At 43.0% G+C, this 20,972-nt stretch overlaps 1 protein-coding gene across 1 annotated transcript in view; it reads right to left on the bottom strand.

The window, feature by feature from the left end:
• Positions 1-2,872: 2,872 nt before the first annotated feature.
• The window catches only part of LOC124279143 (protein mono-ADP-ribosyltransferase PARP4-like), a 38,352-nt gene continuing 20,252 nt past the window's right edge, over positions 2,873-20,972 (bottom strand). Inside the window, exons 13-28 of the mRNA XM_046714945.1 lie at positions 20,607-20,763; positions 20,220-20,353; positions 19,511-19,735; positions 16,509-16,673; positions 16,187-16,300; positions 15,950-16,064; positions 15,223-15,242; positions 13,713-13,899; positions 10,517-10,590; positions 9,619-9,806; positions 7,935-8,034; positions 4,963-5,133; positions 4,768-4,848; positions 4,317-4,397; positions 3,735-3,836; positions 2,873-3,180 (exon numbers count right to left, since the gene is read on the bottom strand). Of these exons, the coding sequence (XP_046570901.1) occupies positions 3,007-3,180; positions 3,735-3,836; positions 4,317-4,397; positions 4,768-4,848; positions 4,963-5,133; positions 7,935-8,034; positions 9,619-9,806; positions 10,517-10,590; positions 13,713-13,899; positions 15,223-15,242; positions 15,950-16,064; positions 16,187-16,300; positions 16,509-16,673; positions 19,511-19,735; positions 20,220-20,353; positions 20,607-20,763 (2,088 nt within the window). The 3' untranslated portion in view covers positions 2,873-3,006. The remainder of the gene's footprint in view (positions 3,181-3,734; positions 3,837-4,316; positions 4,398-4,767; positions 4,849-4,962; positions 5,134-7,934; positions 8,035-9,618; positions 9,807-10,516; positions 10,591-13,712; positions 13,900-15,222; positions 15,243-15,949; positions 16,065-16,186; positions 16,301-16,508; positions 16,674-19,510; positions 19,736-20,219; positions 20,354-20,606; positions 20,764-20,972) is intronic.

Below are 20,972 nucleotides of genomic sequence, written 5' to 3'. Positions count from 1 at the left end.
ACCGCCAATACATTGATTGATTGCTCATTGTTGGCTAACTAAATTACTTTTTTTTAAAGAATGGCGGACATTATGCATTTAGTTGCCAGGTGTGCTATCTTGGGTGACCAATGAGACTATACACCAATGTGAAATACCTGAAACGATATGTCACTTTTTCATATATTAGAATGTTAAAAGACACATCTCGTTTTTGTGGATATTGATGGATACATTCCCCGAGCAAGGTAATAGCCTGACATTGTTCCTATAACTTTAATCTGTCTTAATTTTGATATTTGCATTTTGTTCTTATTCATTTGTGGTAGCATTCAACAGAATCATTGTTTTCGCCGTGAATACACTATAGGGCGTGTGTGCGGATTATGATTCACATTGGCAAACTATAAAATGTCTAGATATTACTGTCCTGTTATAAGTATCAGCAGATTGTCTCCTCTTTATTTAGTTTCAAAATGCACACAAGTATGATAATAAACTAATTAGGATTATAAGACCAAATATAAAGACGTACATTGACTAGTATCTGCATACTGGTGAATAGACGTTAACCACGTGAATGTAGCAAGAAAGTTATCGCGCAGTATTGTGACTTTGAACCCCTTCTTGCTTCCGTGGAAGAAATCATTACGTTATAAGTTGTGTCATGCAAAATCCTTTTGGTCATGATTCAAATACATATTTAACTACGAGTAGAAAGTAGTTCTGATTTTCTAACTTGATGAAAACAAACCATAATCTCATTAATACTAACAGACTTTAGCCCGTGACTTCACGTATTTAAAAAATTGCGGCGCCCTGTCGCGAACATCGGCCAGTGTGAGGATAAATGCTGTTTAGGTTTGTTTTCACCGAGTTACAAAATCCAAACTACTTTCTACTGGTAGTAAAATATGTATTTGATTGATGGCCAATAGCATTTTGCATGACATAGGATATAACATAACATTTCTCTCGTGGAATCGAGGTGGGTGTCAATATAATACTACTTACAGTATTATTGTTACTTCGACCACCTCGCTTCCGAGAAAGAAATCGTTATGTTACAAGTTGTGTCATGGACAATCTTTATGTCATAAATCATATACATATTTCACTACAACTAGTAAGTAGTTTTGATTCTTTAACTTCCGTGAAGCGATCTGAACACAAGTAAGATATCGTTTCAGGCTTCCACAACGCTCGCTTCGCACTCACAAACATAACCCATTTAGCACGAACTGCGGGGTCCTGTGGAAATCTGTGCATGGTGACACCATCACCCGACCCCTAGGAGCAATTGATGACAACACAACGATTCGGCATGTCTTCGTTGATGTCGAGAAAGCATCAAAATGACGAGCTTGCTACACACTTTCTATACAACTAACTGAAAATCGTTCCTCATATGACGTCACTGCAGTGCTCTGGCGACAGAGTTACGTAACCTGTCTGTGGTTTCGTTTGCGGGCGAGAGTGAAGCAGGCTACTTTTTGGCAACTTTTAATCGCTCGGTATTAATTAATCACAAGTTTTTTAAGAATTAATTTGGTGTTCCACATAAGACTAACCACAAATCTTTCATATGTAATAGTTAAAAGAGATCGTAAAAAATAGTTAAAAAAACAAAGTTTACTTGTTCTTTAAAGAATGGGGGAGATTATGCAATTAGTTGCCAGTGCCCTTATTCTCGAAACGTTCGTAGCCCTAAGAATTCTTAAGTTTGATCGTAGCCAACGTTTTAAGAATGGGAATAAGAAGTCCGTAGGGCTACGAACGTTTCGAGAATAGCTAGCCAGGTGTGCTATCTTGGGTGACCAATGAGACTATACACCAATGTGAAAATAATACAGATATTAATACAGGACACAGAGGGCACAAACTTGATGTGAACCAACCATCATAGGTTCCTGGTACATCAAGGGGAAGCAACCCTCCACAGGGATTGTGATGTCCCTATAGCAGTACGAAGGGTAAATCAACCTACAAATAAGATGTCCGCAAACTGTCTTGGGCTCCGTCATCCCATTCATCATCCAAGCTCTCACTAGAATCATAATCATCAAAGGCTGAGAAATCAGCTCCTTTGAAAGCCATCAGCTTTTCTGTAAACACAAGAACACATCTCATTGTCAAACTACACATCTTGTTTTACATCTACTCCTGGATATTGTCCTACAGTGTTAAAGGGGGTTCTGCTTTTCACTGTCAACATCTACTCATATTCATTATCTTTCTTCTAGAACTCAGCCTTGTGTCAAACTGATATGCATTGACATATATTTAATACATAGACAAAACAGTAGGACTGACATTTTGACAAAGCTCAGTCACCTTTAACAACTTCTACTATTTTGTTTAAGACAGATCAATCAAAAACACTTACGAAATACAGAAACACATATGTCATAACAAAATGTCCATCACTTGAAAAAATACTCTTTGCCATAAAAATGTAAAATATCATTACCCTGCATCGACGGGGGCGAGGTTGCCTGGAAAGAATAACATCAATTATAAAAACATGTAATTTTCTGAATAAAATTGATATTTTATACTTATCCTGACTCATGAGGTAAGCAAAAGAGCATGAGTCAGGATAAGGAAAAATATACACTTTACACATAAACATTGCATCCTGAGACCAATCTTATTATGTTTTAATGTACATGCTAACATAAGGTATATTTCCACGCACAAGTTGACAAACTGTTGGTCATTACACTGGCAACAAACCAAGTACATTGGTATCTAGATTTATTGACGTAATATATCAATACAGAATGAAATGCAAGATGTCTATATATCTTCCTAGTCAAATAGATCAAGGGGGAGTATTAAGTTTGCTTTCTATTGTCTGCAACTACAGAGTTTTACTGAGGTATTCTTACAAATTCAGACTGAAGCTTGTCCAGCTCCATCCCTGTCCCTTGCTCCTCCATAATCTTCGCCTCGTCCAGGTCCAACATCATCGCTTGATACTCCTCTGGCTCGTCCATCAAGTAGTCCAGCTCCTCCATCAATGAGTCATGCTCTTCCGGCTCCATCATCAAATCCTCCAGCTCCTCCTCCGACCTGCTCATCTTCTCCTCGTCCTTGTCCCCCCTCCCATCCCATGTAGTCCAGGATGTCCATGCTGTGACCACTCACCAACTCAAATATGCTGGGGCCACCTGACTCCCGCAGGCCTTTCTTCTCATCCTAGCCGGGATACAAATATTACTCAGATCAAAACTTGAATATTTTCTCAGTGGACAGAGTCTACTAATATCATGTATGACAGTAACTAACTGGTTTGACGCCTCCTTCCAGAAAAGGAGCACAAAACATCAGAATCTGGGTACGAGACGGACAATTACATCAATGTCAACGTCAGGGCCACATACTCTGTAGCAGTCTGCTCCTCAGGAAGATGGCGCGCTACCACTCCACAACATGGCAGACTTCCTTGTTCCATTGACAGCGCATGTTAAACTGAAAGTCTGACTGAAAAACTAATCTGTTTCAAATACATTATTTAAAGTCGTATTCATAGCTTGAAAATTTCAGGTGAGAATATCTACTTAGAGCAGCAGACATTTTTCTTGCAACACTTTTGGTTCTGTATAAACCCCCAAATAATAAATCTGGACAGATCCTAAAGAGCACCTGATCAGCAGGCAGCGGATTCTTCCCTCAGACAAGACACGTACGGTTCCTAACTCATCTGATCACTCCAACTGACAGGCCCTGATGGTGGGGAAGAAATTCCTTACCTCATCTCTGGTTTCTATGGCAACAAAGCTGGTGAACTGAGTGACAATGGAATACTCCTTGCTCAAGTCAATCACATAGTTCTTCAGATTCAGTTTCAAAATCTACAACATACAGGTGCTTGTTGGTAGAATGTTAAACACATGTATCTACAGTGCCAAGTTTGGTGAACTGTATTTTCTAACGTTACAAACAAGTGTTGACTCCATATGTTAAAGGTACAACAAGCAGAACCTTTTAAATTCATTGTCTTCATTTTTTAATGAAACACTTTTCAAGAAGATAACCATCCTTAAATAACTTCAACAACATTATATATTTCTCCTACAGGGCTCACTTGCACAAAACGATCTTAGCACTACGATGATTGTAACTCCGTTTCTCCAACCTAGGCTTAAGATAGTTGTAGCGCTGGGATCACTTTGTGGGCTAGCCCTGATCCTACCAGAGGTACAAGTATGTTGGGAAAATATAACTGGTCTAGCTTTATACAGATTTGAAGTCACAGAGATGGGTTCAGAAATAAAGATTAACTCATTTCTTCAGTTTCGAGAAAAGAAGTGACAGTGCATCATGGGACTGACCTCGTGTTGTGTGCGATCTGCAGACAGCATACCATCCTCCCAGTCTCGTATAAGTGACCGCGCTGTCAGGCGGTGAACGATCTGTAATCAGGACATACAGGGGTCAGTTGATACCAGGTTAAGATGTTTTTCACTATTTGTACCTATTTAGTGATTTACCTGTGGGATTACAACAAATAGGTGCATCATGATGATTATATATGAGCCTACCACTGGGCCATACAAGGGAAGCATTTGATGTTAGGCCAGTAGGCCTGATTTTACTAGTTACACATGAAATAGGATCATAAAAAACGATAATATATGACAAGGAGATATCAATATGTTTGCATCGATATGTATTTACATTCAATACACAAACAATGAAGACATGTCTATCTGTGAGTCACAGGAGTGAACAACACACTCACTACTTCTCAGCATGAATGAAAACAACACTAAAATATCTTACCATTCCTGTTGTGATGCTAAGTTCAGACGTCGAGACTACTGTTGACACTTCCTGTCCCCCAACAACAGCTTTCAAGGTTGCCTACATCGAAACAGTCAGATACATCATCATCATCATCATCATCATCATCATCATCATCATCATCATCATCATCATCCTAAAGCGTTAACACATCTACTACCCATATATACCCACCATGGTGCAGTTAGGTACCAGTCCATATACAACTTGACGTGAGCCATTGAATAGAGCTGTGATCTGCCGCGGAGCTTGTGGCAATGTTGCTGCATCATTGTCAAATTGTTGCCACTCAACTGCCACCGAGGTCAGACCTGGTTGTGAGGCCTTACTCAGCTGAGACTTCACCTGTTGATGGAAGGCTTCAGTTTATTCATCAGGGAAAATAGGAACATTTCTACATGTATGGTTTTTGCAACATCAATAACTTTAATCCATTAAACAATGTATTATCCAATCAATGTACTGTTTTAACTTGGGTCCTGTTAGCAAGGGCTTTAGGAACCCGCCTCAAACATTATCTTCCCATGGGGAATCGAGCCACAGTGATCAGCCAGGGGTCAGATAAGCCACCCAAAAGTGTCGACATAAGCCACAGTGATGAGATACACCACCCCACAGTGGTGAGACAAGCCACCCCACAGTGGTAAGATAAGCCACCCCACAGTGGTGAGATAAGCCAAGCAATAGTGGTGAGATAAGCCAAGCAATAGTGGTGAGATACGCCACCCGCAGTGATGAGATAAGCCACCCACAGTGATGAGACAAGCCATCCCACAGTGGTGAGATAAGCCACCCCACAGTGGTGAGATAAGCCACCCCACAGTGGTGAGATAAGCCCCCCACAGTGGTGAGATAAGCCACCCCTCAGTGGTGAGATAAGGCCCCCCCACACACACACCCTGTGGTGAGACAAGCCACCCCACAGTGGTGAGATACCCCACCCAATAGTGGTGAGATAAGCCCCCAACAGAAGTGAGATAAGCCCCCAACAGTGGTGAGATAAGCCACCCCACAGTGATGAGATAAGCTACTCCACAGAAGTGAGATAAACCCCCACAGTGGTGAGATAAGCCACCCCACAGTGATGGGATAAGCCACCCCAGATTGGTGAGATAAGCAGCCCCACAGTCATGAAACAAGCCACCCCACAGCGGTGAGATACCCCACCCAATAGTGGTGAGATAAGCCCCCAACAGAAGTGAGATAAGCCAGCCTACAGTGATGAGATAAGCCACCCCACAGTGATGAGATAAGCTACTCCACAGAAGTGAGATAAGCCACCCCACAGTGGTGAGATAAGCCACCCCACAGTGGTGAGATAAGCCACCCCACAGTGATGGGATAAGCTACTCCACAGAAGTGAGATAAGCCACCCCACAGTGGTGAGATAAGCCACCCTACAGTGATGAGATAAGCCATCCTACAGTGGTGAGATAAGGCCCCCAAGCCCCCCCACACACACACACAGAGGTGAGACAAGCCACCCCACAGTGGTGAGATACCCCACCCAATAGTGGTGAGATAAGCCCCCAACGGAAAAGAGATAATTCCCCCACAGTGGTGAGATAAGCCACCCTACAGTGGTGAGATAAGCCATCATACTGTGGTGAGATAAGCCGTCCCACGGTAGTGAGATAAGCCACCCCACAGTGGTGAGATAAGCCACCCCACAGTGGTGAAATAAGCCACCCCACAGTGGTGAAATAAGCCACCCCACAGTGATGAGATAAGCCACCCCACAGAAGTGAGATAAGCCATCCCACAGTGGTGAGATAAGCCACCCCACAACACTGACAGTGTTTAAACACAGCAGATATAGTTGTACTTTCAGAATGTATATTCTTTACACAATGCTAACATCACTGTAAGATTCAATATTTTCAGCATGTATGTTCCAACAACTGACTGCATGAATATGACCTATTATCAATAATTAATGATGACAAACACAAGACGAACCTGTTGTTTTGCAGAGAATAATTTGGTAATGTACAAAGCATGTAGGCTATCAACTGTGAAGGTAGCATAGTTACAACAGAAACATGTGCCATAAAGCCATATACTTCAACATGGACAAGCCTTCACAACACATCACTGTTACAACATCCCACCACTAAAACAATAGGACTTCACAGTCAGCTGCACAATAGTGCCAAATCTCAAACATACTGTGAGCCCTAAGCTGTCTGTTGATTACAGTCACATGTTCTCACTACAGTGTACACACTAAATATGGTCATAAACACAATATTTTATAATATATAAATATGCTTCCAACAATGACTGAGATGGAATTTCTATTAAGGAGGTTAGATACAAAATATCAAAACGTCAAAAAATTGCTAAATTTGGTATCATTTTGTGGGAAAATGTGTCCCAAATCTAATAATGTAACTTGACTTGTAAAAAAATAGCAAGTCACCGCATTTGTTTGACAAGTGGCGCCCTCTTGTTGAACCATCTCTAAAATGTATTATGTCAATAAAAGTTCTCTGAAAAGTACATTGTTTACTTTTATTATTCAGTATGTGTTTTGTTATAAAGATATTTCAGTACTGATATGAAATAAAGCAGGACAATCAAATTTCAAGGCAGTATGTTTTTATTGACATACTAATATTAAAAAAAGTATTGATTCATCGATGAGAAAACGTTAAGGGCAGGTAACTCTTGCCCAGGTTTACCTCAGGACAAATGCTTGTGTGGCCAAAATATCATGAAGTATGATTAGAAGCAAGATAAAGGGAAATAACTGCGTAACATAACTACACGCTCCTACTGTCACATCCCGTCACATACGGTATGCCCACAAACCACGGCATTCAACCTCTTTAATACATGTATCAGCTTCACAGTGATGCAGGAGTGAAATCGGCAAAAATTCATTCACAGGTAGTTTTTGTAATTTGAAATATCTAACTGACCAATCAGAACAGAGAAATATCAGACTGACTTAACATGATATATGAGACCATTATGCCCCACTATATGGCCTGTCAACAGTCAGGCCCACACAAACCAGTGACTTATAGACAAAACATCCCACACCATTGAGGTACAGTGACACTTTACCACGTGTGACGTCACTTCTAACAACAAGAGGACCCATTCTTCACATAGGGCAGAGTGATGCTACCACAGCTTACCTTCCTCTCCCACTTGGACTTGGCTTTCCGGTCAAAGAATTCGAATGCTCCCCCTCCAACTCTTGCAATGGCTCGCAGGAGGTGCATGTTGGCAGTGGAACTACAGAAAAACACAGGAGTTCAGGAACTGGGATTCCCGGTAGAAAAGACTAACAATACAGCTGGTATGCATGTGTTATGACTAATGGCATCAAGTACTAGTTATTAAATGTTTTTATTGCAGGTATGCTATCTTATGTTTACATTTTGACTTCGCACATGAGTGGAGCTGCACGCGCAGCTCCCTGAAAATTACGGCACTCATGCATAACACCTCATGCATTACGTCATCAATCTAACAGTAATTCTTTACGCATCACTTCGCGTGAGCCGTTCACCGGGCATACTCGTACCGTTTTCTCTTTCGCTTTCCACCCTCCCGCCCTGCTTGCCTCCATCTATCAAATTTCATTGTCCATCTCGTGTTGTTGTACATTATAGGTACCGGACATGAACAATTGTACATATCTATTACCTCAACATACTGTATATATATTTTGATTATAGTTCCTGAATAAATCATGTCGTGGAGTGCGTGGTTCTTGTGGGTACCTTTCAACATAACTCATAAGAATATATATATGTTAATTAGGGTTTCCGGTTACCTGCTTTCCAGCGAGAACCTCGGCTGGGTTACCTTCTTACCAGTTGGAACCCAGTCTTTCCCAGGTTTTCACTCGGGGAATCTAGTAACAGTTAAGTTAAGTATCGGGGCCTGGCGGCGTTCGCTCCCATTGTTGACCCCCAGCGTTGGTCGGGTTGCGACGTTTCCATCATTTGGGCCTCAGCAATTTTGGCTGGTAACAATTATGTTGGCGACGCAAGTTGCCACATAGCTAAAATCTTTTAGGCTTATTATTAGCATTCTATTTCAAGATTGGGGTAGCCCACTAGAACCTTCACACCCTCGGCCATTAAATCCACAGTTGTGCCTCTGTTTTTCCTTCATTATAGTCCTCTTCTAAGGAAAGTGGGCTATTACTGCAATATCATGTGATAAATCAATATCATGTTGTGTGGTACTAGTGATACAACGCGGTCTGGGACTGGGTGCAGTGTATTACCCACCGAAGCTCTACATCAAACTTCTTCCATGTTTCGCTGCTGTTCATGTGACTGGGTCTCACTTTTTAAGTGCAATTGTTCTTAAATATGTCAATTCCATTGATCGGTTTCATTGGCATTTTAGAAGTTGGTGAGTAATAAGAAAGTAAGCTTCTTTATGGAAAACAACTTCTTTATTATATATGGTGCCACGTTTCAATATGGATTCTTATACCGTTGTCAAGCAAGAGTGAGGTAGTACAGCACAGGAGGGACTTACATACATCAACAGGGATCAAGTAATAACAACCTGTAGGTATGAATCAAGGGGATTTACAACAACAATGGATGTAGTGACAATAAGAGGAAGCCATATATAATCTTACTTTCTTGTCTATTCAGTTGTTTGAGAAAACCTAACTGACTGGATCCTGGAGAGTAAAAATCTCTTGAAGCTCCCAAGAAAACTATAAGCAAAGTGAATGATAACAAGTGATTAAACTCTCAGTGCCCTATACAACAACCTAGATCCGTGAACCAGTATACTGTTGTTTATCTCCTTGTTACTGATGAACTTACAGAAGTCGACTAATCTCCATACCTGACACCCAACGTGAAGACTCGAGTATGAGTAGCGTTGTTGAGGACAGCATTGAGAACACTGTCCTCGTTGTTGAAGTGTCCGTCACTGATGATGAAGATGTTGCGTGTTGCTGTTGTGGAGGCTAGCAGGTGGTAGGAGTGGAGGGGTTTAAACACCTCCGTGTTGCCCATGTCTGCACACGCCGTCTGCACAACAAGATGAGCTGCCAACTAATCTCTAACCCAGTGGAAGGAAGACTAACCACAACATTATCAATATTCAACCTCAGAGCTTCATCTTAGTCATCGGATAACAAAATATCATATAATCCTCCATTCCAGTGAATCTACACTGGTACAATCAGATCTCTAAGCCTCGAGTCAGTCTGTGAACTGGATATGAACAGTTCATGCTCTGATGGCCAAACATAAAATATTGCTAGGTGACGTTGATGCACAACAAGATTATTTAAAATTCTGACAGCTACACAAAGATACTAAAAACTTCTGGTCTTATGTTGTGGAGTACATCTGAGATCCTACACACACCTGGAGTAACACCTTTCCAGACTACTGAACTGATGAGGATATATGGACTTACATGGCACAGCAATAGAGCTAGCACTGGTGCATTGTGGGAAGTCAATAGAACGACATCAACTTATTTCATCCTGACACTACAGTAGTTTCACTCCTGGGCCTAGATTTCCGAAGGTCTCTTAGCGCTAAGATAGTTGTGCCATATATTAACATTAACTTACGACAATCTTAGCGCTAAGAGAGCTCTGAAAATCTAGGCCCTGCAATAACCAGCTGACAGTAGAGTCCACAATTACTGTAATGATTCTGACAGAAGTAGAAGTTCCCTCACTTCCCTGTAATATCCAGAAAGTGTCATGGTTTCAGATTCCTCCTACCTTGAGGAATGTCTCTACAGCCTGGATGGTAGTGTTTGTGTTCGACTGGCTGGTTGCGAACAGCTCCCTGTGGCCTGGCAACACACCAAACACCATGTACAGGAACATAACTTACTCAAATATTACTCCCAATTTATCATAGTTCACAAACTAGGGTGTCTTCCTTTATGTCATCATTCAGACCCATATTCGTCTATTCTACAAAATGAAGTCACCACATTATGCTTTCGCTGTTACAACGTTATTCTGATGGGCTCCCATTTACGTTAAGGTATTTGACACTAACGTATTTTACGTTGACTTAACGTTCTATTTATGTTAATAGTTGAATTGTTTTCCCAGTAGTAAGAAACAAAGCAGAAATTCACTTCAATGTTTATTTGGCAATTTGCCACAACGCTGTGTCATGACATCTACAACCTTCCCACAACGCTGTGTCATGACATCTACAACCTTCCCACAACGCTGTGTCATGACATCTACAACCTTCCCACAATGCTGTGTCATGACATCTACAACCTTCCCACAACGCTGTGTCATGACATTACCAATCTATAACCTTCCCACAACGTTGTGTCATGACATTACCAATCTACAACCTTCCCACAACGCTGTGTCATGACATAACCAACCTACAACCTTCCCACAACGCTGTGTCATGACATCTACAACCTTCCCACAACGCTGTGTCATGACATCTACAACCTTCCCACAACGCTGTCTCATGACATCTACAACCTTCCCACAACGCTGTGTCATGACATCTACAACCTTCCCACAACGCTGTGTCATGACATTACCAATCTATAACCTTCCCACAACGTTGTGTCATGACATTACCAATCTACAACCTTCCCACAACGCTGTGTCATGACATTACCAACCTACAACCTTCCCACAACGCTGTGTCATGACATCTACAACCTTCCCACAACGCTGTGTCATGACATTACCAACCTACAACCTTCCCACAACGCTGTGTCATGACATTACCAATCTATAACCTTCCCACAACGCTGTGTCATGACATCTATAACCTTCCCACAACGCTGTGTCATGACATTACCAATCTACAACCTTCCCACAACGCTGTGTCATGACATTACCAATCTACAACCTTCCCACAGCGTTGTGTCATGATGTTACCAATCTACAACCTTCCCACAATGCTGTGTCATGACATTACCAACCTACAACCTTCCCACAACGCTGTGTCATGACATCTACAACCTTCCCACAACGCTGTGTCATGACATTACCAATCTACAACCTTCCCACAACGCCTGTGTCATGACATTACCAATCTACAACCTTCCCACAACGCTGTCATGACATTACCAATCTACAACCTTCCCACAACGCTGTGTCATGATGTTACCAATCTACAACCTTCCCACAACCTTGTGTCATGACGTTACCAATCTACAACATCCCCACAACATTGTGTCATGACGTTACCAATCCACAACATCCCCACAACGCTGTGTCATGACATTACCAATCTACAACCTTCCCACAACCTTTTCTCATGACGTTACCAATCTATAACCTTCCCACAACGCTGTGTCATGACATTACCAATCTATAACCTTCCCACAACCTTTGTCATGACGTTACCAATCTACAACCTTCCCACAACGCTGTGTCATGACATTACCAATCTACAACCTTCCCACAACCTTTTCTCATGACGTAACCAATCTATAACCTTCCCACAACGCTGTGTCATGACATTACCAATCTATAACCTTCCCACAACCTTTTCTCATGACGTTACCAATCTACAACCTTCCCTCAACGCTGTGTCATGACATTACCAATCTACAACCTTCCCACAACCTTTTCTCATGACGTTACCAATCTATAACCTTTTCACAACCTTTTCTCATGACATTACCAATCTATAACCTTCCCACAACGTTGTGTCATGACATTACCAATCTACAACCTTCCCACAACGCTGTGTCATGATGTTACTTATCTACAACATCCCCACAACATTGTGTCATGACGTTACCAATCTACAAAATCCCCACAACATTGTGTCATGACATTACCAATCTGCAACCTTCCCACAACATTGTGTCATGACGTTACCAATCTATAACCTTTTCACAACCTTTTCTCATGACATTACCAATCTATAACCTTCCCACAACGTTGTTTCATGACGTTACCAATCTACAACCTTCCCACAACGTTGTCATGATGTTACTAATCTACAACATCCCCACAACATTGTGTCATGACGTTACCAATCTATAACCTGCCCACAATGTTGTGTCATGACATTACAAATCTACAACCTTCCCACAACATTGTGTCATGACGTTACCAATCTAAAACCTTCCCACAACATTGTGTCATGATGTTACCAATCTACAACCTTCCCACAACATTGTGTCATGACATTACCAATCTACAACCTTCCCACAACGTTGTGTCATGACGTTACCAATCTACAACCTTCCCACAATGCTGTGTCATGATGTTACCAATCTACAACCTTCCCACAACGTTGTGTCATGACGTTACCAATCTACAATCTTCCCACAACACTGTGTCATGATATTACCAATCTACAACCTTCCCACAACGCTGTGTCATCATGTTACCAATCTACAACCTTCCCACAACCTTGTGTCATGACGTTACTAATCTACAACCTTCCCACAAAATTGCTGTCATGACGTTACCAATCTACAACCTTCCCACAACGTTGTCATGACGTTTCCAATCTACAACCTTCCCACAACCTTGTGTCATGACATTACCAATCGACAACCTTCCCACAATGTTGTCATGATGTTACCAATCTACAACCTTCCCACAACATTGTACCATGACATTACCAATCTACAACCTTCCCACAGCGTTGTGTCATGACGTTACCAATCTACAACCTTCCCACAACGTTGTGTCATGATGTTACTAACCTACAACTTTCCCACAACATTGTGTCATGACATTACCAATCTACAACCTTCCCACAACGCTGTGTCATGATGTTACCAATCTACAACCTTCCCACAACCTTGTGTCATGACGTTACCAATCCACAACATCCCCCCATCATCTAAGTATTATGTCATTGAATAAGTTTACTAATTATTTCCTTTATATGTCTTATCATTCCCCATCAACAATTCATTGTCAAATCACATACTTAGGACCACACTCTGTGGATGACACTGACCTGTTCCGAAGCAGAGGACGTTGAAGGTAGAGCGCGGTGGCAAGTTGTGCAGCAACATCATCAACAGCTTCTTGGCATCCAGCACTGCATCACCAGACATGGAATTGGAGAGGTCAAGGACGAACACAATTTCCACATCATCGTCCTCGTCAGCCTCAAACTCAGGGTAAAATGTCAACATGCAGGCCTAGAATATAGAATGAAGAACAAAGAATGATTGTGGAGGGAATACCCAACATGAACCTGGCACACCATGATGTTACTCAAACAACAACAACGATCCAAACACACATATAACATGTCGCATGCGGCATCCCCTGCCTGATGCATGTCTCTCTCTGTGGATGTCTCTCTACCCACAAACTAGACCATCATTCCTCTGCCTGCCTACCTGATGCATGTCTCTCTCTCTGGATGTCTCTCCACCCACAAACTAGACCATCATTCCTCTGCCTGCCTACCTGATACATGTCTCTCTCTGGATGTCTCTCCACCCACAAACTAGACCATCATTCCTCTGCCTGCCTACCTGATGCATGTCTCTCTCTCTCTGGATGTCTCTCTACCCACAAACTAGACCATCATTCCTCTGCCTGCCTACCTGATACATGTCTTTCTCTGGATGTCTCTCCACCCACAAACTAGACCATCATTCCTCTGCCTGCCTACCTGATGCATGTCTCTCTCTGGATGTCTCTCCACCCACAAACTAGACCATCATTCCTCTGCCTGCCTACCTGATGCATGTCTCTCTCTGGATGTCTCTCCACCCACAAACTAGACCATCATTCCTCTGCCTGCCTACCTGATGCATGTCTCTCTCTGGATGTCTCTCTACCCACAAACTAGACCATCATTCCTCTGCCTGCCTACCTGATACATGTCTCTCTCTCTCTGGATGTCTCTCCACCCACAAACTAGACCATCATTCCTCTGCCTGCCTACCTGATGCATGTCTTTCTCTGGATGTCTCTCCACCCACAAACCAGACCATCATTTCTCTGCCAGCCTACCTGATACATGTCTTTCTCTGGATGTCTCTCTACCCACAAACTAGACCATCATTCCTCTGCCTGCCTACCTGATACATGTCTCTCTCTGGATGTCTCTCCACCCACAAACTAGACCATCATTCCTCTGCCTGCCTACCTGATACATGTCTCTCTCTGGATGTCTCTCCACCCACAAACTAGACCATCATTCCTCTGCCTGCCTACCTGATGCATGTCTCTCTCTCTCTGGATGTCTCTCTACCCACAAACTAGACCATCATTCCTCTGCCTGCCTACCTGATGCATGTCTCTCTCTGGATGTCTCTCCACCCACAAACTAGACCATCATTCCTCTGATGCCTGGATGTCCTCTACCCACAAACAAGACCATCATTCCTCTGCCAGCCTATGATCATGTCTCTCTGGATGTCTCTCCACCCACAAACTAGACCATCATTCCTCTGCCTGCCTACCTGATGCATGTCTCTGGATGCATGACCATCTCTCTGCCTGCCTACCTGATGTGTCTCTCCTGGATGTCTCTCCACCCACAAACTAGACCATCATTCCTCTGCCTGCCTACCTGATGCATGTCTCTCTCTGGATGTCTCTCTACCCACAAACTAGACCATCATTCCTCTGCCTGCCTACCTGATACATGTCTCTCTCTCTCTCTGGTCTCTCTCCACCAACAAACTAGACCATCATTCCTCTGCCTGCCTACCTGATGCATGTCTTTCTCTGGATGTCTCTCCACCCACAAACTAGACCATCATTCCTCTGCCTGCCTACCTGATGCATGTCTCTTTCTGTCTGGATGTCTCTCCACCCACAAACTAGACCATCATTCCTCTGCCTGCCTGCCTGATGCATGTCTCTCTCTCTCTGGATGTCTCTCTACCCACAAACTAGACCATCATTCCTCTGCCTGCCTACCTGATGCATGTCTCTCTCTCTCTGGATGTCTCTCCACCCACAAACTAGACCATCATTCCTCTGCCTGCCTACCTGATGCATGTCTCTCTCTGGATGTCTCTCCACCCACAAACCAGACCATCATTCCTCTGCCAGCCTACCTGATGCATGTCTCTTTCTGTCTGGATGTCTCTCCACCCACAAACTAGACCATCATTCCTCTGCCTGCCTGCCTGATGCATGTCTCTCTCTCTCTGGATGTCTCTCTACCCACAAACTAGACCATCATTCCTCTGCCAGCCTACCTGATGCATGTCTCTCTCTCTGGATGTCTCTCTACCCACATCCGTGGCACGTGTATCTCAGCCAGCCCAATCAGGAGCTGGAAGCCATCTTGTATTGACTGTCCATGACACATCTGCACTACAGCCTTGGCAGCAGTTCTCTGGAAGAACATGAGTAGACAATGTAGACCAGCAGCAACAGGACAGTACAACATGGCAGCACTACATGACAACACAATATTTGAAATCACAAAAAAACTGAAAATGCTTGAGTGCTTCTCACCTTGATTCGGACTTTGTGTGAAGGACACTGTATTGAGCGAATGTCAAATGGCATCTCCACGGCAACCTGCACAGTGGTGTCCCCTGATTGAACCTTGTGTGTTTCCAGCTCAGTCTGTAACCATTAGCAACAACTGACAAAACTTCAAACTAGCAACACAAGAAATTATATATATAAGAACATCTATATAAAACAAAACTTATAATTTCTTAGACATCATTTGAAAAATCAAATGTAAAGAAAATTCCATAGTTTCACTACAATTGCAATTATTTCACAAGCACATAGTTTTAGTGTCAGAATAGTTCAGATCAATAAATACCTGAGTGATTTCATCAGCTGCAGAGTCTTGCTTCCATGGTGCCACACTGCCTGGTAACCGGAAACTTATAAGTTCTGCTTCAACCTGTAGTTCAGCTACGTAAGTAATCTTGATGAGGACAGATGCATGGGGTGGGAGGTTGCCAACACTCACTGTGAACACATCCTGAAACATTAAACATGCTGAAACATTAAACATCCTGAAACATTAAACATGCTCACAGAAACTGGTTCTTAGTGATGACAGCAATATCAATATGCCTGGTTCTGACTTTTCCCTGACCCGTGGGAGCCCTGTTGTTCTCTTTCAATCAAGACGTTATTCTCTACTGTATCAGACAAGATCCACAATCTTCCCTGACAACATCCCTGTCAGACCTTACCTCTAACTTACTGTATCAGACAAGATCCACAATCTTCCCTGACAACATCCCTGTCAGACCTTCACCTCTAACTTGCTGTATCAGACAAGAGCCACTATCTTCCCTGACAACATCCCTGTCAGACCTTCACCTCTAACTTACTGTATCAGACAAGATCCACAATCTTCCCTGACAACATCCCTGTCAGACCTTCACCTCTAACTTACTGTATCAGACAAGATCCACAATCTTCCCTGACAACATCCCTGTCAGACCTTCACCTCTAACTTACTGTATCAGACAAGATCCACAATCTTCCCTGACAACATCCCTGTCAGACCTTCACCTCTAACTTGCTGTATCAGACAAGAGCCACTATCTTCCCTGACAACATCCCTGTCAGACCTTCACCTCTAACTTACTGTATCAGACAAGATCCACAATCTTCCCTGACAACATCCCTGTCAGACCTTCACCTCTAACTTACTGCAATCCTAAAATTCTGTCCATCAGAATGGATAAATGACCTTCTCTTACAACACACCCCATAACCTTCACTGATGACCGAACTTACCATTCTCTCTTCATCTCTGTCCATGAGATAAGCTCCATGACCTTCACTGTTGACCTTCAGCCAAACTTACCAGTGTCTCTTCATCTCTGTCCATGAGATAAGCTCCATGACCTTCACTGTTGACCTTCAGCCAAACTTACCAATGTCTCTTCATCTCTGTCCATGAGATAAGCTCCATGACCTTCACTGTTGACCTTCAGCCAAACTTACCAGTGTCTCTTCTTCATCTCATTCTCTTCCCACAGAGGTTACTCCTGTCATATCTTCCTCACGTAACCTCTGTTCTAATCTGACCATATTTCCCGTTCTCTTAAAATCCCTAGCGCAAAAGATCGCAAAAATGCAATTATCTCCCTTCTTTCTATCCAATCAGAACAGGTGTTACATCGACTTAGATTCAACTTGACTAACACAAGCAAATGTGAAGCCACAAATATCCCCCATCTGCCGGGGACTTGTGTTGATGTTACACACAAGACGCTTTAATGGCTAGCTTGTCCGTTGTCAACGAGGGCGATGGAGACGCCACTGATCCGGGCCATAACATGACTGAGTTCTGTCTAGAGGAAACGCTATGCGCATCGCGCGCAGGGGAAGAGGTTTAGTTTTCTCGAGTATACGGAAATTACCGAGGCCTTGCAAATGATCACTTTTGAAACAACGCCGCTGATTGCACAACTAAATCTGATTGTCTCCAATCACGAAGTCTTGAACGCTTCACACCATGAAAGGGCCATTATTAGAACAGAGGTTACGTGGGAAGATATGACAGGAGTAACCTCTGTGGGAAGAGAATGCTTCATCTCTGTCCATCAGATAAGCTCCATGAGCATCACTACTGACCTTCAGCCAAACTTACCGGTGTCTCTTCATCTCTGTCCATCAGATAAGCTCCATGACCTTCACTGTTGACCTTCAGCCAAACTTACCAGTGTCTCTTAATCTGTCCATGAGATAAGCTCCATGACCTTCACTGTTGACCTTCAGCCAAACTTACCAGTGTCTCTTCATCTCTGTCCATCAGATAAGCTCCATGACCTTCACTGTTGACCTTGAGCCAAACTTACAGGTGTGTCTCTTCATCTTCTGTCCATCAGATAAGCTCCATGACCTTCACTGTTGACCTTCAGCCAAACTTACCGGTGTCTCTTCATCTCTGTCCATCAGATAAGCTCCATGACCTTCACTGTTGACCTTCAGCCAAACTTACCGGTGTCTCTTCATCTCTGTCCATCAGATAAGCTCCATGACCTTCACTGTTGACCTTCAGCCAAACTTACCAGTGTCTCTTCATCTCTGTCCATGAGATAAGCTCCATGACCTTCACTGTTGACCTTCAGCCAAACTTACCAGTGTCTCTTCATCTCTGTCCATGAGATAATGTCCACGACCTTCACTGTTGACCTTCAGCCAAACTTACCAGTGTCTCTTCATCATTCTCTTCCCACAGAGGTTACTCCTGTCATATCTTCCTACACGTAACCTCTGTTCTAATACGGCCATATTTCCCGGTTCTCTTAAAATCCCTAAGCGGCAAAGATCGCAAAATGAATTATCTCCCTTCTTTCTATCCAATCAGAACAGGTGTTACATCGACTTAGATTCAACTTGACTAACACAAGCAAATGTGAAGCCACAAATATCCCCATCTGCGGGGACTTGTGTTGATGTTACACACAAGGCGTTTAATGGCTAGCTTGTCCGTTGTCAGCGAGGCGATGGAGATCCACTGATCCGCCATAACATGACTGAGTTCTGTCTAGAGGAAGCGTTTAGCGCATCGGCGCGGGAAGAAGGTTTAGTTTTCTCGAAGTATCACGGAAATTACCGAGGGCCTTGCGAATGATCACTTTTGAAACAAGCGTTGCTGATTGCACAACTAAATCTGATTGTCTCCAATCCGAGGAGTCTTGAAGCAGCTCACACCATGAAAGGGCATTATTAGAACAGAGGTTACATGTGGGAAGATATGACAGGAGTAACCTCTGTGGGAAAAGAATGGTGTCTTCATCTCTGTCAATCAGATAAGCTCCATGACCTTCACTGTTGACCTTCAGCCAAACTTACCGGTGTCTCTTCATCTCTGTCCATCAGATAAGCTCCATGACCTTCACTGACAGCCTTCTTGTACTCCTTGTGAGCCTGCTCCTTCTCTTTGACCTCGCCTATGATGTGCTTGTCATTGATAAATGCTTCGAACCCACACACAGCAGCCATGTCGTCCAGAGGAAACACATATTTGGCCTCCACAGCAGTGTCACTGGTGTTGTAGTACTCCTGGAGAACTATCACCTGCAGATGTGTTGCACGGTACATCAGTCAGGGTCAGTCATTTACAAATATCTTACTGCACCTTGGAATAAGGTTAGAGAAGTTTTTCTCATGTTTGAGAAATGCCACAATAACAAACACAATTGTCAACATTTTAAGTCATTATTTAGTTTGACACTAACATTGTTCCAGTTTCTGATCTCCAGTTAATTCACCTGAAGTGATAGGATTTAGTCTGGGTAGTATATGAGAAAAAGCAATTCTTCCTGAAACCTAAGAAAAATGTATACACATTATACAACATAATGTTGCAGATGACAATGTGCTAACATGTAATATTCATGCTGTCTTCTGGTTTATGAAGGAAATATCAACTGGCCACTGGAACAAGCTCTACATTCATGCAGTGTCAAGCAGCACACTGTAGGTGTCACCAGTAAGGGATGGTCAGCAGTACGTGACTTATTGACTTATTGACTTCTTGCAAATAATCAATGAATCCCACCTGAGCAGCCAGGTCCACCAGTTTGGAGCGGATGTGAACTCCTTGCAGCTCCACAGCCATCTTGTTGCCCTCGGAAACCAGACCAGCCTCCACCTTAGACAGAGGGTCCTCAATGCCCAGCACGTCCGACAAGTCTGCCGTAGGGGGAGGAATATAGTGAACACACTTAATACAGGGAATATAGTGAACACACTTAATACAGGGAATATAGTGAACACACTAAATACAGGGAATATAGTGAATATTGCACAAGAATGACGAATGACAAGGACAGGAGTGAACAGGAATGGATGGATGGACAGATGGAGAGACGGTTATATAGTTGTAGGCCAAAACACTTGTGTGTTCACTGGTGTTTGGCACAACTGAAACGTGGACGCTACATACCCAAGTTGTCCTGCAACATGTCAGCCAGTGCCGTCTGCTCCAAGTCTTGCTGGATGTCTGCTAGAATTACATCCCGAACTTGGTCCCCCTGCAGGCTAAACTCCACCAGGTATCTCAGACGCTGCTGCTTGACGCAGTACACAGCATACTCATCAGCCTGGAAGTAAAAACATCATCACACATCAGCCTGGCACAGTAACATACTCAAACATTAGCCTAGCAGTCAAACAGTCAAACATCAGCCTGACACTCAAACATCAGCCTGACAGTCAAACATACACAAACATCAGCCTGGCAGTCAAACATACTCAAACATCAGCCTGGCAGTCAAACATCTCAAAAATCAGCCTGGCAGTCAAACAGTCA

This window comes from Haliotis rubra, unplaced genomic scaffold, assembly GCF_003918875.1.
Source record: "Haliotis rubra isolate DU_JTF1 unplaced genomic scaffold, ASM391887v1 Scf247, whole genome shotgun sequence".
NCBI lineage: Eukaryota > Metazoa > Mollusca > Gastropoda > Lepetellida > Haliotidae > Haliotis > Haliotis rubra.
This window is presented reverse-complemented; position numbering and strand designations above follow the sequence as displayed.